The sequence below is a fragment of the Phalacrocorax aristotelis genome, chromosome 1, assembly GCF_949628215.1.
Source record: "Phalacrocorax aristotelis chromosome 1, bGulAri2.1, whole genome shotgun sequence".
NCBI classification, from domain to species: domain Eukaryota; kingdom Metazoa; phylum Chordata; class Aves; order Suliformes; family Phalacrocoracidae; genus Phalacrocorax; species Phalacrocorax aristotelis.
The window spans coordinates 152137636-152163570 of NC_134276.1; the positions used below are offsets into that span (position 1 = coordinate 152137636).

The following is a 25935-nucleotide window of genomic DNA, read 5'->3' on the forward strand; positions in this document are numbered from 1 at the left end:
TCAAATAAATATAGCCAACTTTTTGTCACAAGCTCTGTAACTTCCACGTTTATGGATTTCTTTTCAGATCTTCCCCTGCCTTTATATTTGAGACTATAAGCACTTGTAGCTGGATGCAGTAAAAAATCAAAACAAAACCAAACCTCTTCCTGTGGGGCAATCTTCTTGCCATCTTAGAGAGTCAAATCATTCCACTAAGAGCTCAGACCAATGGCTGTGTCAGTGCAACGCAGAGGACAGCAGCAGAAATACCTCCTCAGTGACCATGAGCCGTTAAACCAACTAAACTGTCTTGTCTAATTGCACCTCAAGTAATGTTACAGACTTGTAACCCCAACTCAGTTTTTAACCGGTTTGTTAGTTTGTTACCGTTCAAAAAGGCGAGCTACAATATGCAATGCCCACTTCTTGCATTTCCACCACACCAGCTCTGGCCTATCATCTTCATCAATTTGCAGAGTCTCCTATAAATAAATATATTTATTTTAAATTAGCTGTATTGTTGAAAGAAATTATGATTTAAACATTCCTTGCCAAGTAAATTAATACAAATGCACAGCATCGACTAAAGCTTTGATTCTGTTAACAGTTATATAACATTCAGGAACTTTCAAATATCTTAACTAGTCATTACAACAGTCAATATAACTGTATATGTGCAATACTTGTACAATGCCTGTACTTTAATTTTCAAAATTATGCATATTTAGAAAGTGGAAACTTTCACATACACTTGAACACTACACAGTGGCATGCACTCTAGCATAAAAATTAAGCATGATACTAACTCCTCCGAATGTTCACACCCTAATCGTACACTAATGCAAAAGCTAATAAAACAATGTTAAGGTTGTGAAATAGATTTCAAAAAAAACTTAGGAAATGCCAGTTAATGTTACACACACACAAACATGAATTTAATTACTATTTTTATTGTGTTCTTCAGGAAATATGAAGGAGGGATGAAAGAAAAAGAGGAACGAAGAAAAATTATAGGTTTGTGATGAGCTTTTGATTCTTATTTGAGAGAAACTGGCTAAAATATTTGGCAACTTCCAAAATATCCCAGATTGGAGTTTACATGGCGTCACTACCTCAAACATGTTTCTGTCAGAAACACCACTTATTCCAAGGATAAGAATCTTAAATAGATGACACCTTAAAACAAAAGAACACTTAGAAAACCTTCACACTGACTGTTCCTCAAATGCCAACACACAAGTATCAGAGGTCTTTACAAAACTAAAACTTACCGGAGGTACATTTCTATCAATGATAGTACGGAAGATCTCCATCCACTGAGTCATAGTCTGGTTATTCACCAGCTGGAGCGGCAATGCATACTAAAATAAGAAAAAAAACCCAAAGCACAGTTATGAAATCATCATTTTCTCTGAAAAAGGTAGACTATGTTTCTACAGTAGTTAAATTCTGAGGAAGATGAGGTTTTAAGTAAAGTACAGTTTACAGAGGAATTTCTGAGCAGACACAATTTGAGGGAAGTTCCTTGGTCTGAGAACTTGCCAGTTCTTTTTTTTTTTTTTTCCTCTTCTTCACAATAGCCCAGCTGAATTTTAGGGACCATGGCCGTAGTTATACTACAGGGCTTGGGTAAACCAATAGCATTTTAGTCAGTGAAATGTACTCCTAATTACCACCTAGCCACTATCCAGTGAATCATACTTCCTACGAAATCCAAAGCAAAGTGGCAATATTCAGGCAAGCTACTGAAAAATAAAATAGGATCTTGGGATCTTTCTCATCCTCCCCCAACTAATAACAAACTATTTTAGCTTTTTGACCCCCATTAAGAATTTTCAGGCTACCCCTTATGTAGGATCTTGTTTTCTTTCTCTTTCTCTAGAAGTATTTCCTCACCAAATTCATCCCTGTTAAAGCCAAACTCATCTCTGTAAAATGCATGTGCCTCGATAAATAATTGCTGCCAGATCTTCAGAAGATAATGAGAAACATCACCTACTGAAGTGAACTATTTGACAGTTATACTACAATATGCACTACTGGCACTTTCAGAGGCCAACCAGCACAGTCTAGATACCCACACAGTTTATAGGAAGTTATGTGTGACTGTATAAAAATAGGAACACTTCTCCAGTAAGCTTACAGATAGGATGTGCCAAAGTACCTAGGTTCTTTAAAAATCTAATCTGGCCAATCATCTGATCAGTTTTTAGGTAGAAAAATTTTAAAATATCATCTTTTTATAAAACCTGTTTATTGTACATGACTCTTCCCATCCAAACTGGTATTCTTAGTCAATCACACCCATGAGTGTACTGAAGGGGGTGGTTGTGCCCAGCAAAGTAAAAGTTTTGGGTTTCTTTTACACAGATGCCAACCTGAACAAGAGCATAGAAGATTTTTAAGATTTGTTTCTGAAGCAGTACAGAGTAATGGGAGTTATCAGGTAGAAGCTGGATCATTTGCTGCTGAATCCGAGGCAAAAATATTTGCATTGCTGCTATGAGAGGATCTCGCTCCTCTGCTTTTTTGTATCTGCAAAGGAAACAAAAATGTTGGTCCAGGATTTACACACTGGAGATTCTAATGCCTATTCCCCACCAGCAATTTAATTTCTGTACCCTAAGAAAAATATTAATTAATATCCAGCAATCGCTCATTCACTCTCCCCTCCTCTAGCCACCACCTCAACACCTTGTGCAAATTCTCTAACGTATAAACAGAGAAATGAAAAACAACAAATGTTACCTTATATAAATTCAGGTATTGGGAGGAATAACTAATATTCTTTATTACTGAATTGCCAGCTCAGAGGAGCAACAACTTGAATTTCCCTGACATTCGTACCAATGCCAAACCCAAGTTGGGTGCTGAAAAAATAGGAGTAACAGCAACTGAAACGGAAAGATGATTCCTTTGTTTTGAAAGATTCTTTCTTTCTTTCTCCATGTACATTTCTTTTGTGCTGTTTACACCTATGTTTCTAACAACAGACAATTTTAAAAAAATGAGTGAGAGAGCACACTACACTTCTAATTTACGCTTTGTGGATTTAGACTCTCAGGAGGATGGTACAGGTAACAGTATGCAATAGGACTATAAGACAACAGTACTGTATTCATGACATAGAAGTAGAAGATAACTTGCATTCATATATCCAGCATTTGGGGAGCCTTCAAACAAAAGAAGTTATAAACATTTAAGCAATTTTTCAGAGATGGTTTAAATCAGATCAAAAGTACAAAGCCTCATGAAAAAATGTCAGTAAATTCATACAAATTATTGCTGGCATCTCTGCTTTCAGTTCACTGATGATATAAAGAAGATGAACAGTTTTCATTTATTTGCAGAAAAGGAAGCATATGACAACTATTAACTCCCATTTTCCATCTGAATTCCTGTAGAACAGCCAGTGCTCTTAAGAATGTCATTCTCAGTAATCAGCTGAGACTAAAAGTACCGATTCCTCATCTACTGATGGACATCAACTTACTCGTAAGTCTTCACCAGCTGATACAGGCACAGGAGGCTCCCAAGCCAACTCCCACTGTTTTGAGACTGCAAGTAATAGCCTATCTTGTCTACCACGGCTGTCCAATGGCCAGGAAAGTCATGTTTAATGATAGCACGGAGGCACATTGTCAGCTGGGCTCTATGGCAGGAGGGAAAAAGAAATACATTACAAGTAAATAAGATCATGACGTAGTGTTTAATATTAAAGGATAGATCCCAAATCTTGGTTAATTGGCCACAATATACATATTAGACAGTTATCTTACACATTTTGACAGCACTGAAAGAGTTCTGGGACGTGGCAGAGGAAAAGCAAGAAAAAAAATCCCAGGGGATTCAACTTTAAGGAAGAAACTGATTTCAGAACATTTTAGCTACTCTTCTCCCTTTTTCCTCCCTCTCCACACCTGTCAGGCAATATTTGAAAACAATTAATTGCTTGTGAAACCAGATGGCTTTTGTACTCTGAAAATGAATGTTTATACTTCTACATGCTTATGAGGCTGAAAGCAACCACAAAAACAGAAATTTGTACATTTTTATTAAACAATTTTGGCTTGTGTTATGATCCAAGCCGGAGGTTCCTCATGAAATTACAGTTTTCCTGGGATCTTCTAGAACAGCACTTCTCAACCTCCGAAGCATATGGCAGAGCCAATTAGGTAAAAACACCTTGCCATCCCTCTCCCTCCACACACTTTTAGATGCCACTTACAATGGTGAGGGAAGACAAGACTGTTAATTGACAAGGTAAGGTGTGACTGAAAAAGCTGGGAGGCTCTGAACTAGAAGCTGTAAATAAATACTCTTGGCTCTGCTAAGGAATGTAAAAAAAAAAAAGCCTGCAGAAAATATTGGTTCTTCTATATTTAGTTTTCCTTGGGTATCCTCTTGCAGTCAAGGAGCCACTATTACAAAGCAGTTCAATAAGGTACCCTCCACCTACTGATTCTTTTAGCTCTGTACAAACTTACCTTCCCCCTCAAGCCTTTGGAGTTTGTGCTTATTGCTGATTTCGTTCCTCCTCCCTCCTTATTCTCACAATCAAACAGTGAAAATGTGAGTATTACAGCATCAGACTAGTTCTAGTAAAGTTTCTTTGACTTTTTTAATCTTTGACAAATTTACAAGTTTAACCAATACTTAGAAACCCTCTACTCCAGGGGATTGTCCCGGAGTTTTTCTCCCCGCAGCCGGACAGAGGCCTCTGGAGGAATTTGAGCTCTGCCTTCCTGATGGTGACGTTACTGTTCATGGAGCTGTAGTGTCCCGGAGTTTTCAACAATCCGTTTAGATGTAGATTGTCATTGTAATGTCAGGGCATTTTGAATATCAGCTCATGAAATTATGCCTGTACTAGTTTGCAAAAAAACTCCTCAAACTTCCATTATTTTGTGTTCTTTTGTATAAACTTAGCCTTGGTATTTATGACATGACGGCAGGGGAAACTACATGCCCTTGTTACATTATCACAGAAACAACACAAGCTTCCTTACCTTGTAGCTCAACCTTGGCAAAGAGCAACTATCTCTTTCAGTGAGAATTCTACATGTCTGTGTCAGAGTGTATTAGAAAAGCTGAACTGGAAACAACATTTCAGTTCATTTTCCTGTCTCAGTGCAGGATCTAAGTAGTCCTGGCAGGTGTTTGTCTAATCTATTCATAAAGACCTCCAGTGACAGCAACACTACAGCAGCCTAATGCATTCTGGGGTTTCATTGGTTTTTTTAAAGTGTTTTCTCTAATCCAAATTTCAATCTATAGACAATCACTCCTCCTCTGGATATGACTACTGACAAAAAATACATCTTTGGGAACATAGCTGGTGGAGAGGAGGGGAGAGGAAGATTTTCTTCTGTTTTTCAAAGATGAACATCTATACACTACGGCCTAGCCCCATCCTATCAACCTCACGTTAATTAGAGTAGCGAACAATCATAGATCATAGTATGTCTGTGAATCTTAACTCTTCTTCCAGCAAAAAGAGAACAGCATTTCTTCATTGTTTTAACATCATAAAACCAAGAATGCTAACATTCTTAGGGCTACTAAGAAAAAACAAAAAAAAACCAAAAAATATCTTGGGCAGTATTTCTCTGAATGGGTAATTCTGTATTGCAGATAACCCTCTATACTCTCTGCTCTAAATCAGCCAAATAGACAGGCTGTCACTACAGCAAGTGTGAGAAGACACTTTAAACTACACCATAAGAGGACAAATCACATCACAGAGCTCTTAGTCAGGTTAACACATTTCTGAAAAACAAGTGCAAATAAATATGGTAAAATTGATTATTATTACATTTTCAAAAGGAGTACTTGCTTCATCTGCCAAGAAATTGAGATTCTCACATTAACTACATCTGGTCTGGTAGGTCTGAAAACTTGAGCTATAGAAATATCTCTGCAAAATATAAAGTACCTCACTAAGTCAGGAGAACGAATTATTCCTTCTACAATGTTATCGCGAATCTGCTGACGATCATTTTCATGAATGTTGAACGGAAATACTGCTTCGCCAGGAGGTGGCTCACGGTCCGGCCAATACTGTGTCACCATGTTCTTCAGGTAAATGGCAGCTAAGTATAAACATTGGGGAAATAATAAGTTAATTCTAACACATCTCCACAGTACTCTATGCTCCACATGTAGTACAGCTGAAAGTAGAACAGACAACTGAAAACGACTGCATGATCTCTTAACAATTACAGGCACGAAGCACAGCCGAGTCAGAAAACCATTTTTTTTGTGATTCCACATGAGATCAGACCCAAGTGCCTGGTTCTAAACAGAAGAGGATAGTATTTCAGTCAGCTTCTATTGGGATACATTCTTTATTACAGCAGTCTTCCATATGGACATAATATTCCATTGTTCTAAACAAGCAAACAAAACTACTTATCTGCATTTTTACTCATCCCTAACCCAACTACTCGAGCTCAGTAAGTGAAGTTTTGGAAGGCTCATGTAAACAAATCATTGCGCACCCAGATGGGACACTCTGCTTGGGGAAATGCCCAGTATGAAACTGGCACGTGGCCTGCCTTCTATTCAGACAGAAATGTTTGTTATGAATTCCCTAAGCTTTATCTCACGATTAGGATTTCCCATAATCCTTTAGAATTGTTCCCTTCTGTCTCACATGAAAAACCATGAAAAATAAAGTTAATCTTCAACTGAAAATAAAGCAGCATTTATGCCTCACTACTAAAATGCCTGTAGGCATTCTTTAGGAAACACACAAAATATGGTATAACACATTAAAGGAATGTTCTTAATAAACTCTTACCCCTGTACTATTTTGGTCAATTACCAGCTAGGGTTGTAAAGTATAAATAAGATATCCTTTGGTACAATATTTTTTGTTGGTGATGACAAATTACAAAGTATGAAAACATGTAGTTTGTAAAATATTTCATAGGCACAAAAGGAATAAAAGTGCTTTGTCTATGATGTGCCAAAATATTCAGACAAGAAACAGGTCCAAAAAGACCAGCCCGAGATTTTAATTTACTTTGTTCATAGATCTTGTTATACAAATTCTTGGCTTTTAAAAAATTCCAAGGGAATTCTGTTGACTTACAAATATAATTTAAATGTGCTTTTCTATTTTATACCCTTACTCTGTAAAAAATAATTTAAATTAAAAAAACAACAAAATTTTAAAAATTGTGTTCTACATGCTTTGTTTTTTTCATGAATGATACTGGAATGAAAGATTGGTTTATAAAAATGACCTTATGGAGTCTAGATTAAGCATCAAACTTTACTACAGAATGGTTTAACAATGCCATTCAAAGTTGGATTATCTTTGAAAAAATACACGCCAGCATGACAAAGAGCATATGTCAGCATGCCCCAACACACTCAGGGGATTAACAGCGTCTGTACAAAAAAACCAACAGTGCTTCTATGGGAAATACTGTTCCATAGGATAAAAACAGAGCTGTGAACGAAACAGTATTCATCAGTTTCTTGAAAAAGCTGAATACTTCCTTTATCTGTCAAAAATATTCTATAGGATTAGTTAAAATAGATTACGAGAATTTAGAATACGATCTTACACATATACCTTAAAGTTACCTGCATCGCCACACCTGAACTCACACACACAGTCAGACAATCTTTCTAGACATTCTCAGACTATAAATGTATAACTTCCCACTGATACGGCCTTCCTTCATATCTACTTTTGTGAGCAGACACCATAGATACTAAGTGTATGTGGCTACCCTTGGCTTAGGGAACTACAGGTTTTTTTCATTTTTCAGAAGATTGATTTTTTTTTCTCCAGGAAAAAGGAATTCAAACAGAGAAACATGTATTCAAATGAGATCCAAGTTTTGTTTTTTTTTAAATTCCCACTTGTCTTGGCATCACTACTACTTCACCACCAGAAGAAAGGATACCTAAGGCTCCCTGGGTACTCAGTTTTGAGCAGAAAACACTCTCTTTTCATATCAGTATCACAGCAATCCAGCAGGGATCACTACAAACACAGGGAAGCCAAAGCAGGACTCAACACTATACCCATGCTTTTATCTGACCCTCATGTAGGAAAGAAATGGCAAAGACAGATCCTTTTCATTTCCACATTCAGAACAAACATGAACTTACATCACAACAGCTCAACTCTCTGTTGAAAAACTAACAGACTGACTTTCTACTGAAATAAAATTAAATACGGCATTTATCTCACCTGCTTGACGCACTGGAAATTCAACTTGATCTGATACTATGATCTGCAGTAGACTTGGAGCAAAATTGATGATCTTATAGGACTGAAACACATATAAAACACAGTTAGCAAATCACTATGTTAAAATAAGTCTGTATTACCAAAAGCTTTATAAGAAATACAAACTAAGGATTTTGAAGTGTTCTTTGACTCTCCTCATTAAGTATGAAAGGTTTAGCCCTTGGATTTACCCAGATCTGCTGCAATCCAAATAATTACTTGTAAAAGCTGAGCATCTAATGGCATACGGGTAGAAGAAGTAATGTGACAAAGCTCTCTATTAGACATTAGTGATACTGAATATTTAAATAATTCACAGAATGCAAAATGCAAAGCACTACAGATCTGTCTTTGAATTATTTAACTTAACCTCATAAGTCAAATGGACACTGACATGTTTCATCAATACGTACCATTTATTTCCAAAATAGATTGTGGCATAACAGCAATACTGAATTTTGAAGAGATTAAGAAAACCATTTTAAATTATTTTCAAGTGTAAACAGTATCTGCAGTAGTCATATATTACACAGCTATCTTTTAACAGACTAGATGTATAGCGCATCTTAACAGAAAAATAAAAACTGGGGAAACACAGTGGAATAACCATTTTTAATTAAAATCATGCATAGACAGATAACATTTCAAAACCCACAGCCTTCCTGGGAACGTTTCAAACACTACATCAGCCACGCAGCTGAAGAATTTCAAAGAGAAAACAATGCTCACTGAACTTCTGAGCAAAGCATGCCAGATTTAAAAGATAGGAAAATCTGATAGCATTATACTGCTGTCATTCAACAGCGGCCCTCCAGTGTGAAGGATTGTTGACTCAGCATGGTGCAGTTACTGCTAAGCTTTGGCAACATCAGTAGTTACTAGTAGGTCAGACCTTTCATCACTTAGATCCATGTGCTTTATGTTCAAAGAAAGATGTTTCTTGGGGCTAGATGGCAGAAGCTTTATTTCACCTTTTAGAGTATTTCTTCCCAGCTAGATTATGCGTGGCAGTTCTGTGGTTGTTTCCAGAGTTGTGCTTTAAGTACAAGTATACTACATCCTCCTGTACTCTTTGCTTCATTTGAAAGCTGTGAAATAAGAGGTACGTTCTGCTCTTCATCCACCCAGTTCCTTGATCTAGCACTTCCATAATGAGGTAAAGTTACATTGCTTTCATGACGCCTAAGTGTAACAGCTGCACCACAATCCTATCATTCTGTAATTTTACCAAATCACTTAACTTTCTGGCCCTCATTTTGCTCATTATAATGATAGTGTAATTCTAACCTACTCTGTGCTCAGAGACGCATTTGATGTTTATAGAGTAATCTCAGATCTCAGATAAAAGCAGTAATGGCAAATGAAAAGCATACTCTCCTGCAATTCCCTTCCCTATAAACCTTAATTATCCATAAGCAATGCTCCAAATAAAGCAAGAACTGTAACAGCCGGCACAATAACTCCATTTAGTTATGGACACTCTGATATACCAGCTTTCAACATCAACTGGCTGAAGCGTACTGGATTCCAAAGATAACCTTTAAAGCCAGTATACTTGAGTCCAAAGTTTGTCCTTCAGTCGCTACCGGACAGAATCTGTACAACGTTGGTGGGTTCTGACCCACCGGGCTGCAGTAGGCTGCAGCAGCCTCCAGCACTCAACACCGGACTCCTACGGAGATAAGGAAAGCACGAGGAATCCCAGCACCACAGAAAAGGAGAAATGTGCATGAACGCTGATCATCTTTTTTCTTCTAAATAGTGCCAATATGCTGTCCTCAGACGCAGTCTATGAACAGCTTTTACTACTAAAAGCACATTGATTAAGAATGCAACCTTTTGGGGGGTGTTTTGTTTTTTCCTGCAGTAATCCTATCAGTACCACATCTAGGGTGGACACAGTGATAACAGTGTAAATTACTTCCCTTTCTCTGTTCAAACAGCCTTCACTGAATCAACATTAAAGCCACTGCTACTCCAGGAAGCTTTATTGGTACCACTTGTGCTGGTGCACAACTGCTGTCCCTGAAGTTTTGCCAGGATACATACAAATGCGGTTACTTGGCCTGCAGAGCAAATGCTCTCAGCAAGCACCTGGAGTGATAAAAGACATGTTATGTGGAAGGTACGCACAGTGTCTCGGGGTGTGTGTGGGGGTGCCCATCACTACCAGCACTCTGCTTTGAGGGCTCCTTTATATTTCATATACTGACAACCCTAAAGAGGCCACAGAGACACAGTATCAAGCTCCCACTAAATCCTTCACTCCATACTATTATCATTACCTTTACATCATAGCTTTGAACAATGCCCTAGTTTCCTCATTCCACCCCATAATTCACATTTTTACATAGCTTCCTTCTCTACTCATCATCAGAAACACAAACGCTGCAGACATCGACAGAGATTGTGGGCCTATTTTACAAACAAGACACCCGATTCTGTTGTATTTGTGAAGCTCAAATACCACCCTGCTCACTTGTGCAGCAACAAACCCAGTCAGGAAAACTACACGCTGCTTGCAATTTTTGGAACAGAGGACTTTCTAAAAAGCTGCATACAGCAACATTTTTCCTATACCAGCACATTCTCGTTGGTTTAGTTGTCATGCTAATTGTGATCTTGGGATGTATCCTTCCCTGCCTTGCTCAGGAAACCATACAACAGGCTCCTGGACACCAGCAAGTAAAGCTATACATATCTCGCGTGCAGGTGCAGAGCAATTGTTAGGTGTGCACTGTGTAGACGGAAAGAGAAGGAAGAGACCTTAGAGCTGGATGAGTTCAGCAAGACAGCTATTTGTGTTGTTACAGCTGCACCTGAACTTTTACAAAGGGAGAGTGGGAACACCTTCAGTCCCACGGCAGGAATGGAAAGCTAGCTGCTGATTTTGAAGAGCCGTGCCCAGGAGCCACAGGGAGGCACCGGATGGCTGAAAAAGGCCTTCAGCGCAACTCCCGTAACGCAGCACGGTGCCTTGTGCGGTTTGTGAATAATTACACTGCCTTGCATTCACATTGTTGTGATTCAGTAAAACTTCCTATGAAGGTGTTGATCGACGGGGGCATATGTTTACTTTGAAGGAGAAAGTACAAGTTTTTAAAAGATAAACTTTCACTGAGTACTTCTAAAGAACAATTATTTTAAAGCTGTGTAAAACACGTGCTGACTACTCTTGCATGAATCACAGGACTGATCACAGGAATATCTCATTTCATTTCCATTGGGATTAGGAGGATGGGGTACAGCAATGTGCAAGGCTAGCAGCTAAACTGAAGAGGCATCCAGCACTGGTAAGATACAACTGAGTAAAATTTACAACAATGCCCAAGGAGATGCATATGTCCCCACACATCTTGTTCCACCAGCGTCCACCGTCTCAGGATGTGTGCACTGCAGCTGTACAGCTTTCTGCACTCTGTCCTTTCACCTTTGGCCTAACAGACATTCTTCCCCACCTCAGCATCACAGCTCCACTCTTCAAAACATCAGAAAACACATCTCTTTTTTTGCCTATTTTCTCTTCCACTTGATTAGGCATAGAACAGATGACATCCAAGAAAGCCTCGGATGGGCCACTGAAAAACAGCAAGATGAACACCATTATATGTAAAGGACTAGAATACTAGGAGAGATAAGCAGGAAAAATACATAAAAGTTTCCCCAAATGGATCCAACTGAAGCAAATACTTTTCACATCTAACATTCAGATTTGGCTTCCACGTTATCATGCGCTACTACTAAACTCATTTCAGCAAGTATAATTCTTGTGTCTTGCCTGCTGTCACATCTAAAGCCCACAGCAAGTAACTGCTCCGTAATCATGTCTGTCAGTAACCTTTCCACCGCAGTGATAGCAACCACAGTGGCTGAGTGCAGAATGGCACAGGAAAGTGCTTCTTCCTCTGCAGAAAAACAAGAGGACAATCTAGGACAGTACAATGGACGTGGAAAACTGGAGCCTTCCCTTGGGTTCTGCAAGCGAAGCTAAGACCATCCTTCACCACTAGCAGTAAACAATATCTCCTTCTCTGTACCTCTGAATCCATGTATGGCACGTAAAAATTGCTGAAAAATCAAGGCACTACATCTTTGTTTGCAAAGATAAACGTACAGAAAAAAAGGTGTACCTTGAATATGTATGCAATTAATTGTTTACAAATATTATTTTAAGGCTTTCATGCATTCGATCTGAATGCTCAACTACCTGGTTTACTAAGTTTTATTTCCGATTCCTGTGCACTGAAAACATGTTACTTAGAAACTCCATCAGTATTTGTCACACTTGGGAATAGTTTTGCAGTTGTGATTAGTATTTTCTCTCTTTTTTCTTACACTGTGTGCTGGTTTTGGCTGAGAAGGGGTTAATTCTCCTCACTGTGGGGGTCAGCTACCTTTCCAGCTTCCCGCGCTCTGCCGCGTGGCGTGGCAGGGGGGGCTGGGAGGGGCAGGGCCATGGTGGGGGCGGCTGACCCCGACTGGCCAATGGCAGGTTCATTCCATACCATGTGACACCATGACCAGTATATTGAGGGGGGGCAGTGGCAGCGCGCAGGCGGCGCGGCGTCGGGTCGGCGGGCGGCGAGCGGCGAGCGGCTGCGGCGCGTGCGGTTCGTTCCGGCGGTTCGTTCCCCCTCTCCCCTCCCTTCCCCCCTCCCCCGGGGCTTTGCGCCTCTCGTTGTTCTCCTTTACATTGCATTTCTACTGTTGTTTCTTTTAATTTTCATTATTAAACTGTTCTTATCCCAACCCACGAGCGTTACCCTTCTGATTCTCTCCCCCATCTACCGGTGGGGAGCGAGCGAGCGACTGTGGGGGGCTGAGCTGCCGCTAAACCACGACAGTCTTTTTGGCGCCCAACGTGGGGCACGAGGGTTGGAGATAACAACAGCTGCTGGTCCCAGCACCATGTTGTCCTTTTTGCAGTTGGTGTTAAAAATCGGTGTTGGTTGTTTGAGTCTGCTGTGTTCTGCTGTGATTAGTAATGTTTTGCCTACGAGATTTGTTATACAAACACTCGTTTTCAGCTTTATCTGGTATTTGGGGTTTTTGCTGAAACCGTTACTGTACTTCGGATACCACCTTGTTGAGGCAATTAGCAATTATACCTCCTCCTCTGAGAGATTTTACATGGAGGAAATACAGAATTGTACCTTTGCAACTTTGTTCTATGATGTCTGTGCCTTTGTTACAACAACCTTTATGTATCTTGAACATCCTTGGGTGGTTAAGGTGCAGTCATTGTTAGTTTTTGGGCATGTTGTTTTGGTTTTGACTAAGCAACTTAAGAATATCACCCAGAAATCTGCCCCGAGGCTTGATAGTTACGAGTGGCAGGGCATGTGGGATAGCATGGGCAAATACCTAGGGCAGTGGGCACCCCCAGTGTTTTGGAGTTTCACCCCCGAGCAAGTGCAGAATCCTAAAAAACTAGTAGAATATTTGGAGAAAGTATGTTGTTACGCTGGGAACTCCAGAGAGACACAGATAACTGCAACGTGCTGGGGTCTGGCCCATGCATACCGAGCCCTGCTCAACAGTATTCAGTGCCCCCAGGGGGAAGAGAATGTCTCTGGATTGAAATGCAAAGTGACTGGCACTGTAGACAATCCAGCCCTGACAACAGGCACTGCAGCCACTCAAACCCCCACAACAAGTACCGGAGCTAGCTCAGAAAATAAACCCGTACCAGTATCAGTTGCCCCCATACATAAGACGAAATATTGGAAGCGGACATCAACTCGTTTAGAACGGGATGATGAAGAACCAGGGCCATCGCGGGGAGAGGAGGGAGAAGTAATAAATGAAATAGAGACCACCCGATCCCTGTCCTTAAGCGAGTTGCGAGATATGCGAAAAGATTATAGCCGTCGTTCAGGTGAGCACATTGCCACCTGGCTGCTCCGATGCTGGGATAATGGGGCCAGTAGCCTGGAACTAGAGGGAAAAGAAGCCAAACAATTGGGATCCCTTTCTGGGGAAGGGGGCGTTGACAAAGCAATTGGAAAAAAACCACAAGCCCTCAGCCTCTGGAGGCGACTCCTGTCTGGAGTGAAGGAAAGGTATCCCTTTAAAGAAGATGTTACATATCGCCCAGGAAAATGGACAACTATGGAGAAAGGCATCCAGTATCTCAGGGAATTAGCTGTGTTTGAGGTGATTTATGGTGACCTGGATGATCAACGGTCATCCAAAGATCCAGATGAAGCCGAGTGCACACGACCCATGTGGCGGAAGTTTGTACGGAGCGCACCATCTTCGCATGCAAACTCATTGGCAGTGATGTCCTGGAAAGATGACGAGACACCAACGGTGGCAGAGGTGATAGATAGACTCCGGGATTATGACACAAATATCTCTTCCTCGCTTGTCTCTGCTGTGGAGAAACTATCCCAAGAGGTCCAGCAACTCAAAGAAGATCTGTCCTACTCCCCACCTCGACAGAGCAGTGTCTCAGCTGTTAGGAATAAGCGTCCTTTGGCTCAAAGAAGGGGATACACACCACGGGCCACCCTATGGTTCTACCTGCGTGACCACGGAGAGGACATGATGAGGTGGGATGGCAAGCCTACTTCGACCCTACAGGCACGAGTACATGAACTGCAAGGAAGAACAGTCACTCAGGGAGGCTCTTCCAGGAAAGCTGCTGCTCCAGTTTCCAGCGAGCAAGTCCCCAGGCAGAGGAGTAGAAGCGCAGATTTTATTTCTAAGTGTAATAGAGGGACTCCTGATTCACATTTACAGGAAGTGAGTTGTGACTGCCATGATCAGGACTAGAGGGGCCCTGCCTCCAGCCGGGTGGAGGAAAGGGATAACCGGGCTTACTGGACTGTGTGGATCCGATGGCCTGGCACGTCCGACCCACAGGAGTATAAAGCTTTAGTGGACACCGGCGCACAGTGCACCTTAATGCCATCAAACTATATAGGGGCAGAACCCATCAGCATTGCTGGAGTGACAGGGGGATCTCAAGAGCTAACTGTATTGGAGGCCGAAGTGAGCCTAACTGGCAATGAGTGGCAGAAGCACCCCATTGTGACTGGCCCAGAGGCTCCGTGCATCCTTGGTATAGACTACCTCAGGAGAGGGTATTTCAAGGACCCAAAAGGTTACAAGTGGGCTTTTGGTGTAGCTGCCTTGGAGACGGAGGAAACTGAACAGCTGTCTACCTTGCCCGGTCTCTCAAAGGACCCTTCTGTGGTGGGGTTGCTGAAGGTCAAAGAACAACAGGTGCCAATCGCCACCACAACAGTGCACCGGCGGCAATATCGCACCAACAGAGACTCTCTGATCCCCATCCATAAACTCATTCACCAACTGAGGAGCCAAGGAGTCATCAGTAAGACCCACTCACCCTTTAACAGTCCCATATGGCCAGTCCGGAAGTCTAATGGAGAGTGGAGACTAACAGTAGACTATCGTGGCCTGAATGAAGTCACTCCACCGTTGAGTGCTGCTGTGCCAGACATGCTAGAACTTCAATACGAACTGGAGTCAAAGGCGGCCAAGTGGTATGCCACAATTGATATTGCTAATGCATTCTTCTCAATCCCTCTGGCAGCAGAGTGCAGGCCACAGTTTGCTTTCACATGGAGGGGCGTCCAGTACACCTGGAATCGACTGCCCCAGGGGTGGAAACACAGTCCTACCATTTGCCATGGACTGATTCAGACTGTACTGGAACAGGGAGAAGCTCCAGAACACCTTCAATACATTGATGACATCATTGTGTGGGGCAGCACAGCAGAAGAAGTTTTTGAGAAAGGTGAGAAAATAGTCCAAATCCTTCTGAAAGCTGGTTTTGCCATAAAACAAAGTAAGGTGAAGGGACCTGCACGAGAAATCCAGTTCTTAGGAATTAAATGGCAAGACGGTCGTCGTCAGATTCCAATGGATGTGATCAACAAAATAGCAGCCATGTCTCCACCAACTAGCAAAAAGGAAACACAAGCTTTCTTGGGCGTTGTGGGTTTTTGGAGAATGCATATTCCAAATTACAGTCTGATCGTGAGCCCTCTCTATCAAGTGACCCGGAAAAAGAATGATTTCAAATGGGGCCCTGAGCAACGACAAGCCTTTGAACAGATTAAACGAGAAATAGTCCATGCAGTAGCTCTTGGGCCAGTCCGGGCAGGACAAGATGTAAAAAATGTGCTCTACACTGCAGCCGGGGAGAATGGCCCTACCTGGAGTCTCTGGCAGAAAGCACCTGGGGAGACCCGGGGTCGACCCCTAGGGTTTTGGAGTCGGGGATACAGAGGGTCTGAAGCCCGCTATACTCCAACTGAAAAAGAGATATTGGCAGCATATGAAGGGGTTCGAGCTGCTTCAGAAGTGGTTGGTACTGAAGCACAGTTGCTCCTGGCACCCCGACTGCCAGTGCTGGGCTGGATGTTCAAAGGAAACATCCCCTCTACACACCATGCAACTGATGCTACGTGGAGTAAATGGGTTGCACTGATCACCCAGCGGGCTCGAGTAGGAAACCCCAGTCGCCCAGGAATCTTGGAAGTGATTATGGACTGGCCAGAAGGCAAAGATTTTGGATTATCACCAGAGGAGGAGGTGACACGTGCTGAAGAAGCCCCACTGTATAACAAACTGCCAGAAGATGAGAAGCGATATGCCCTGTTCACTGATGGGTCCTGTCGCCTTGTGGGAAAGCACCGGAGATGGAAGGCTGCTGTATGGAGTCCTACACGACAAGTAGCAGAAACTGCTGAAGGAGAAGGTGAATCGAGCCAGTTTGCAGAGGTAAAGGCCATCCAGCTGGCCTTAGACATCGCTGAACGGGAAAAGTGGCCAGTGCTCTATCTCTATACTGACTCCTGGATGGTGGCAAATGCCTTGTGGGGCTGGCTGCAGCAATGGAAGCAAAGCAACTGGCAGCGCAGAGGCAAACCCATCTGGGCTGCCACATTGTGGCAAGATATTGCTGCCCGGGTAGAGAAACTGGTTGTAAAGGTACGGCATGTGGATGCTCACGTCCCCAAGAGTCGGGCCACTGAAGAACATCGAAACAACCAGCAGGTAGATCGGGCTGCCAAGATTGAAGTGGCTGAGGTGGATCTGGACTGGCAGCATAAGGGTGAACTATTTCTAGCTCGGTGGGCCCATGACACCTCAGGCCATCAAGGGAGAGATGCAACATACAGGTGGGCTCGTGATCGAGGGGTGGACTTGACCATGGATATTATTGCACAGGTTATCCACGAATGTGACACATGCGCTGCAATCAAGCAAGCGAAGCGGGTAAAGCCTCTGTGGTATGGGGGACGATGGCTGAAATACAAATATGGGGAGGCCTGGCAAATTGACTATATCACACTCCCACAGACCCGCCAAGGCAAGCGCCATGTGCTTACAATGGTAGAAACAACGACTGGCTGGCTGGAAACATATCCTGTCCCCCACGCCACTGCCCGGAACACTATCCTGGGTCTTGAGAAACAAGTCCTGTGGCGACATGGCACCCCAGAGAGGATTGAGTCAGACAATGGGACTCATTTCCGAAATAGCCTCATAGACACCTGGGCCAAAGAGCACGGCATTGAGTGGGTGTATCACATCCCCTATCACGCACCAGCCTCTGGGAAAATTGAAAGGTACAATGGACTGTTAAAAACCACACTGAGAGCAATGGGGGGTGGGACATTCAAGCACTGGGATACACATTTAGCAAAAGCCACGTGGTTAGTCAACACGAGGGGATCTGCCAACCGAGCTGGCCCTGCCCAGTCAGAAATCCTACATACTGTGGAAGGGGATAGAGTCCCTGTAGTGCACACAAAAAGTATGCTGGGCAAAACAGTCTGGGTTCTTCCTGCCTCTGGCAAAGGCAAACCCATTCGTGGGATTGTTTTTGCTCGAGGACCTGGGTGCACTTGGTGGGTGATGCGGGAGGATGGAGAAATCCGATGTGTGCCTCAAGGGGATTTGATTTTGGGTGAAAACAGTCAATGAACTGAATGGCACAATGTGAACTGCTATATAATATTGTGTGTCACCTCTGTGTTGTATCAATGATATCAGAGTACGAGCCTCCCAACCCATGGAAGGTCAACTATGAAACAAGCCGTGCAGCAGTGATGGAACGATGACTGACTCGGTATGCAGCAACCCAACGCCACACACCATCTCTCCCACCCGGAAAGACTGATACAACAGATGGAGCCCAGAGTCATGGACTGCGTGAACTCAATGGACATTTTAATGGACATTTTACAGGGAAGATCCATGAACTAAGGGAATGATGTCTGTGTATTATGTTAAAGGATGGGAAGGGGAGGGGTGGTGGTTGGTACGGTTGTATTGCATCATATGGGACCTGGGCATGGTGTAAGTGGTATGGAATAAGGGGTGGAGAATGTGCTGGTTTTGGCTGAGAAGGGGTTAATTCTCCTCACTGTGGGGGTCAGCTACCTTTCCAGCTTCCCGCGCTCTGCCGCGTGGCGTGGCAGGGGGGGCTGGGAGGGGCAGGGCCATGGTGGGGGCGGCTGACCCCGACTGGCCAATGGCAGGTTCATTCCATACCATGTGACACCATGACCAGTATATTGAGGGGGGGCAGTGGCAGCGCGCAGGCGGCGCGGCGTTGGGTCGGCGGGCGGCGAGCGGCGAGCGGCTGCGGCGCGTGCGGTTCGTTCCGGCGGTTCGTTCCCCCTCTCCCCTCCCTTCCCCCCTCCCCCGGGGCTTTGCGCCTCTCGTTGTTCTCCTTTACATTGCATTTCTACTGTTGTTTCTTTTAATTTTCATTATTAAACTGTTCTTATCCCAACCCACGAGCGTTACCCTTCTGATTCTCTCCCCCATCTACCGGTGGGGAGCGAGCGAGCGACTGTGGGGGGCTGAGCTGCCGCTAAACCACGACACACTGGCAGTCAGAGACAGGTTGTTATAACAAACTAGAACTTCAAAAGACACTTTCTTCTTTCCCTGCCTACAGGCAAAGCATCGTTTACGGAGGGGAAAATGGACAGTGTTTTCGCACACAGTGAAAATAAACACCTACAGAAATCTACCTGACCTTCTTTCCTCTGCGGGTTCTGCTGCCCAACTTGTCCAGTCTCAAACTCCACTTTCACAGCACTTTTAACCAAGCAAGTCAACTTCCTCGTCAAATTGGTCTTCAATACAAATACCTGATATTCCTTCCTCTAGGTAACACGAGGTGCTTATCGTCACTTTCAGAGTGGCCTTAAGACCCCTGCCTACTACAGAAGCCAGCTCAACAAAGATGTGGAAGGTATGAAAGGAAGGCCAACTTTATTCCGGGTTATTCTGCATTTGGGCAATCTTCTCACCACACCTCTTTCTCTTCTTCCAGCACTGCTTCTCAGTTCCCATCAAAGCCAAATTCTGCAACTCCTTTTCAATATTTAAACAAACAGCTGTATTTCTGCAACTGTGTTCTTATTTTCCCCTTTGTGACAGGCCAAAGAAATGTATTACAGCAGGTTGAGCCAACAAAGATTAATGCATAAATATTGTACAGTAATCTTATCTGGAGTCAGAGATGACTTTGTATGTTGGCATAATCAGACAGTACATTCCACTACACTCCAAGAACTGGCAGATGAAAGCAGTATTTAGCCATTGAAACAACAAAAAAAAAAAACACAACAGCAAAAGTCCCAAAGTCCATGAGACACCCCTAAACCCCTAACAAGAGTAACAGCCTAGAACAGATATCAAAGAAAGGTGCACAGAATTTGAGTATCTTTCTTGGTATGATAATTGGCTGTTCTAATAAGTACAGTGTGATTGATAAATATGATCCCAAGGCACACACCAACTATGATGTGACAGAGCTGAAGAAAAAAATGAGGGGGAAAAAATGAAAGAAAAAGAGGGGGATGGAAAGATGTGCACACTTAGAAAATCTACCGGCTAAAGGGAAATGACAGCAGCTGCATGATAGAGATTACTGACCTGGCAGGAAATCGCTGCTTTAGCTCATCAAGAATCACATTTCAGACAAATCCCACACTTATGTCTGTGTTCAGGTCACCAAGAGAAGTGAAGTTTGTTGACGACTCAGAAGTAGCACGCAGCATCCATGAAAAAAGAACAGAAAAAACCTACAAAGACCTGAACGATCTTTAGAACTGCACCAACAAAAATGGAGTGGGGTACAGGACAAAGTACATGGTCACACACTCAAGGATAACAGGAATTTCTCCTAAAAGATTAAGGTTTCTTAGGGAGGAACAACCATAGGATAAAAGGACCTTGCTATACTAAGTGATAAGAAACATGTAGGTGTTGGACACAAAGAAGATAATTGTACTTCTAGGATGTGTCAAATGAGGTATTGGTGGCATTGAGCATGAGACTTTCTGGAACGCTGCACGCACAAATGATCAGACTGCACAGGAAAGATTAAATCAAAGGGACACATGAACGGAGAAAAGCTGTCCTCTCATATTATTTGATTTCATAAACTCAGTTTTATGATAAGGTAAAGGAAATACAGTCTGTTGAGGCTAGGAAAGCAGGCCAGTAGGGATCAGCCTTTGACAAACATGTCAGAGCAGGTACCGAGAAATCTATTCTAGTTAAGAAGTCAGATTGGCACAAATGGATATAAATGGACCATAAATTAATTTAGGTTGGAAAGTAACACATGTTTCTAGCTACGGGAGGAAGAAAATTCACAAACAGCTTTCCAGTAGATATAAGAAGGGGAAAAGAAAAAAAGAATCTTGATTCCATTTCTGAATGCAGTTAGTTGATAACCCAGAAGGCAGACAGCAACTTCAGTGATTTACCTCTATCTTTACACAGGTGCAGGAACACACGAAAGAGAAAGAAGCATTTTCAAACATGCTGAGACTTTTTACAGGTAGGCAAGCTTTCATTCATTTTAACTCCATTCCCCACACTCTACACTGTAAGCAAATTATGGAGCTGGGACTATTACGATACTGTTCTAAAGGACTCTCTGTATTTGTACAAGCACTGAGGTGCCAACAGAGAGGTGCTATTTTGGTGAGCTTAGTAGGATTTATACTCTCTGGAAAGCTCCTGTCAGCACCTGGATTCAAACTCAAATGCAAACGTACACTGCAGATGGGCTAAGAGAAGAGAAGTTTCACCCCAATACCCATTCGCATGCATCAGGAGCAGCATCGCTGTAACCAGTGCACAGAATAAAGGTTCTGCTCTGTTTGGCCAACTGTGGTACTACCACTTCAAGTGCTTCTTGTTGGAGGGTGTCCTGTTTGGTTGGTGGATTGGTTCCTTTGCTAGAGCAAGATAAAAGCTAGAACAGCATCTGGATTCCGGTACTTGTAGGAACACAGTTACATGTCAACACTGTCATTAGATACATGGGATTCTGACATATCGCTTTGAAGTCTTGCTTCAAAAGCACCGAAAAGGCCTCAAGATGTCAAAGGCCCACGTTAATCAACATTCCTTGGGAGGACTTCTGTTCCACTCATCCAAAGCATCATATCAAACCCAGCACTGCATCAGTACATTATGTCAGTCAAATACACCATGCTTCATTTTGGAACAGGAAGCCTACACAATAATAGCTATGCCTTAATTTCAAGATTCTTTCGTTATCATAGTTAGAAAAGAGAAAATGCGTCAGCTACTTTAAATAAAAATCTGTATCTCAACCTGTTCTTAATATACTTGCCCTCTTGATTCTAAAACCTGTGTCTTTCATGAGAATTGCACTACCCGTCACTTGAACTCAAAACTTCTTTTACAGATCTCGGTCTTAAAATGCTTTCAAAACTTTTCCTGAGCTTCACAGTGTTTATTGGTGATGTTAAAACGACAGCGTTAGGAGCAGGACCCAGGAATCCAGACAGCTGCTTCTTTGTTCTGAGCCTGCCAAACATAGCAGTTTATTATTGTAGTTTTGATCCCTGTGCAACAGGCTGCTGACAAGTATTTATAATTTCCCTCTCAGTCCTTAATAGCAGGGATAAAAATAGGTATGACGAATTTTTGAAGTAACTATGCCAAATAAAGAAAAAAAGTTCTGTGTTTTTATCTAGCTATCCTCAAAAGCATTCTCAATGCCCAGCACTTAATCCACTGATTCACTAAAGGAACTTGCCAACTGCTAAAGCAAGGATTAGCTATAGCTAATTCAAAAGGAGTTTTACGTTGCCTAAATAGAGAATCAAGCCGAAGTAGCAACCCTAAAGTAGCAGTAATTTCTGACAGCCAATTCTCATTAGCCATTTTGTTAACACACCAACGCAATCAATAAATCCCAAGCCCTCCAATAAAACCGAGCAAACATCCCACCGAAGCATAGAGGTTAAATCTTCATTAATGCTCTGCAAGGGGACCTTCTCTTTTTTTCCAAACGTTTGTAAGCGTTTGGTGTGGGCAGCGGCGACAGCTGCGGTCACGGTTCTGATTCGGCGCGAACTGCCGCCACACGAACCGCGGGATGGTGCGGTAAGTACCACCCGCAAAAAGCTAACGTGCCTTTCTCCAAGTTTTACCCGGCGTGCGGCTGAAGGGGGCGAAAGGAACCCCCGAGAGCCGCCGCCATCTATCACCTGCCGGAGCGGGGCAGCGCGCCGAGCGGCGCGGAGCTCCATGTCACGCCTTCGCGGGGACGCCCTGCTCCCGGGGTCACGAAATTAAGGACAGAACTGAGGGAGGGCGGCGGTGCCGCCCGGCCGCCGGGCACACCCACGGCGGGCGCGGGGCCGCCACCCGGCGGCTGCCGGAGCCGGCAGGTCCCGCAGCGGCGGAGCCCGCCCCGCGGGTCCCGGCAGCCGGAGCCGGGCGGCCCTACCGGGCCGCCCCCCGCAGCGCCCGCAGCCGCTGACAGCCGGCGCGGAAGGGCCCGCACCGGCGGGGTTGGCTGGGGTGGGGGGGAGGCTGATGCCGCCGCCGGCCCCGCTTCCCGCCGCCATCGGAACGACCCCCTCCCCACAGCCCGGCGGGCGGTCCCGGCGCGGGGGAGGGGGCGCACCCCGACCCCCCCACACACCCCCCCGCCCCTGCCGGCGGGGCCGGGCGGCCCCGTGCGGCGCGGCTCGGCGGGGCGGGGGCGGGGCGGGCGGCCAGCGGGTCCCGGCCGGGGCCGTCCGCCCCCCTTACCTGATTGAGCTCGTTCTCGGCGGCGATGCGCAGCTTGGGGTCTATGGTGCCCTTGAGAGCCTGGATGATCCTGTTGGGGTCCATCTTCCGCTCCCCTCGCCGGCAGGCAGCGCTTCCCCGGGGGCAGGAGGAGGACGAGGAGCTGCCGCCGCCGCCCCTAGCAGCGCCGCTGCCCCCCCGGTGCCACAGTCACAGGCCCGTATCCCCCAGCCCCCCCCGTCCCTCTCCAGAGCCATTCACCGGTTTGCGACAGCTGGGTATCGGGAAGCGGGCGCTGCTTTACGGCGGCAGCGCCTCCTCCTGGCCTGGTGCGGAGGTCGGCAAGAGGCAGTCGCCATCTTGTTGTACGGATGGGAGCCCGCCGGGACGGCCCGCGGCTATCGGGCCGCGGCTCCCTGGGGGCGGCCATGTCGCGGTACGGCACGCAGGCGACGGGGTCCGCCGCGCCCCTCTCTCTCAGAGAGAGACCGGGGGCAGGGAGGCCGCTGTCCTCAGGCCGCGTGTGTGGCTGCCGGCTCCTCTCCTGCAGCCCCCCGCTTCAACCCTGAGGACGCCAACGGGAGGCTCGGCTGGCAGCGAACCGCCGCTGCCGTGGCGTCCCCTGCGGCACGGGACCCCGGCGGGGAGCGGGGCCGGGGGCGGAGGGCTGGGCCGGGGGCGCCGGGGCCCAGCGCTGTTGGCAGCACCCCTGCCGCTGTTGCGGTGAGGTACCCCCGCCCGTCGCTGCAGGGGGGCCTCTTTTGGCACCTTCCAGCGAGCGGCAGCGCTGGCTGAGGCACGCCAGGCCCGCAGGCGTTTGCCCAGCCCATGGGATGCTTCCGGACCCGCTGTGCCATCCGTCTTTGCCAGCACCTGCTTTCACTGCGCTTCTTAAAAAAAAAAAAAAAAAGTTTAGTAGTTTACTCCTTTTTCTAGTAGTTTTCCAACTTGCGTACCAGGCGTGACTGTTGTGTGTTTGCTGCCGCACGTGTTGTTTGCACGAGAACACCGACACTGGTGGCAGGTCACTTCTGTGGCGGAGAACTGACATTATTCACAGTTATCCAGTACCTAAGGTATGCGCAGCTGGGCAAGAAAGACTCGTAACAGGCAGGGAGGTAGAAGTTTGTTGCAAGGAGCTTCTTAAGACATGCAGTGGGGACCACATAATTCCTACTATGCTTCTGAGCATGTTTCTTTGTGATGCTTGGCATCGTCATATAGATTAGTAGGCCCTGAAAACGGTTGGCTTATCTTTGTGGTGTTTGTGTGTAAAAACGGGTACTTACCACTCAGGTTGTCAGGAGTATACAAACACCACTTCAAACCGCAAACATTTACCCCGCTGTGATTCTCCACACCTGTCCTCCTGTTTTCCCCCTTAAATCCCAGAATGTGCAAGTGAACCAAAGGAAGATTCAAACATCCATGCAGGTGTAAGATGACTACCAAAGGTGCAGTTCCCAGACCAACAGCATGCCGGAAAAAACTCATGACTAATATTACCTTAGTGAGCCAAATCCTTCGGTTACTTCTGCAGGTGATGTTTTACATAACTTTACAAACCCGAGGCATGTTATTAACCAGTAGAAAGAACAGAATGACTATTTGCTGTGTTTTGGAAGGGTCAAACACAAGGGCAATTACGGGATCAACCCATTATATAGATGCCTTAAGATTACAATTGGACAATATATCGTTTGTTTGTTGTAATTACGGTATAAAACATAATTTCTCATTACTGCTCCTCCATTAAGAAAACAGCAGTACTTCCCTCAATATTACCTGACCTGTACTGAAGAATACTCTTACTAACAACGCTGAGTGCACAAGAGTGCCATTTATGGTAGGAATACCCTTCTCTAACCAAGGGGACTATATGGCGATGCTTGCCACATCATCTTTACTGCCAGTAAATAACTTAAGTTCCTAATTTGTTTACAAGGGAAATGTTAAAGCAGCTAATACTATACCGATTTCATTTTTTAAAAAATTGTCCCTTAATAAGTTTGCCTATAATTAATAAATAACTGTAAAAATTAATTACACCTCATAGCATTTGGGGATCGTGCGCTCTCATGGTTTTCATCACTTTTTGAAGTGGTGCAGAGCACCTCATCATTATTACTCAAGAACTATCTTCCTGTTCCCCAGTAACGCAGCTGTCCAGCATCTAGCAAGAAATTGTAGGTACTTTCATTCGCCATTTCATTTCTTCTTAAAAGCAGGTGAGAGTGTGTTCAGTAATCATAAAATATAAACAAAAAACAATGCAAGTGTAAAAAGTGTGTATTGTTAACAATGGTAAATTGTTGTCATTTTCCCATTTTGGTTAAGATAGTAAATAAGACTAGTCCAGTGAAAAACTGCCCATTTTAGGGATCTTGGATCATGCATCATACTAAAACCAAATTACTTTAAAGACTTTTAGTGTTACATCTCTACTTCCTTTTCCCAAATTAGTGCTTTATGGACAGTTTAAAAGCAGCTCTGTTTTACTCCGTTTCTGTGTATTCATCTGTGGCAGGAGAACTTAAAAGTTATGAAATTTGTTCATTGAAGGACTTTAGTCTTGTGGATGTAAAACCTATCAATAAAGAACAAAATATGCTTGAAGGCTATTTCAACATCTTCCCAAAATG

At 44.3% G+C, this 25935-nt stretch overlaps 1 protein-coding gene across 1 annotated transcript in view; it reads right to left on the reverse strand.

Moving 5' to 3' along the window:
• The window catches only part of IPO8 (importin 8), a 52796-nt gene extending 29209 nt beyond the window's left edge, over nt 1-23587 (reverse strand). The window contains exons 1-7 of the mRNA XM_075116370.1: nt 23315-23587; nt 8195-8276; nt 5918-6074; nt 3476-3634; nt 2361-2517; nt 1254-1343; nt 370-464 (exon numbers count right to left, since the gene is read on the reverse strand). Coding sequence (XP_074972471.1) covers nt 370-464; nt 1254-1343; nt 2361-2517; nt 3476-3634; nt 5918-6074; nt 8195-8276; nt 23315-23398 — 824 coding nt within the window. The 5' untranslated portion in view covers nt 23399-23587. The remainder of the gene's footprint in view (nt 1-369; nt 465-1253; nt 1344-2360; nt 2518-3475; nt 3635-5917; nt 6075-8194; nt 8277-23314) is intronic.
• Between the last annotated feature and the right edge of the window lie 2348 nt (nt 23588-25935).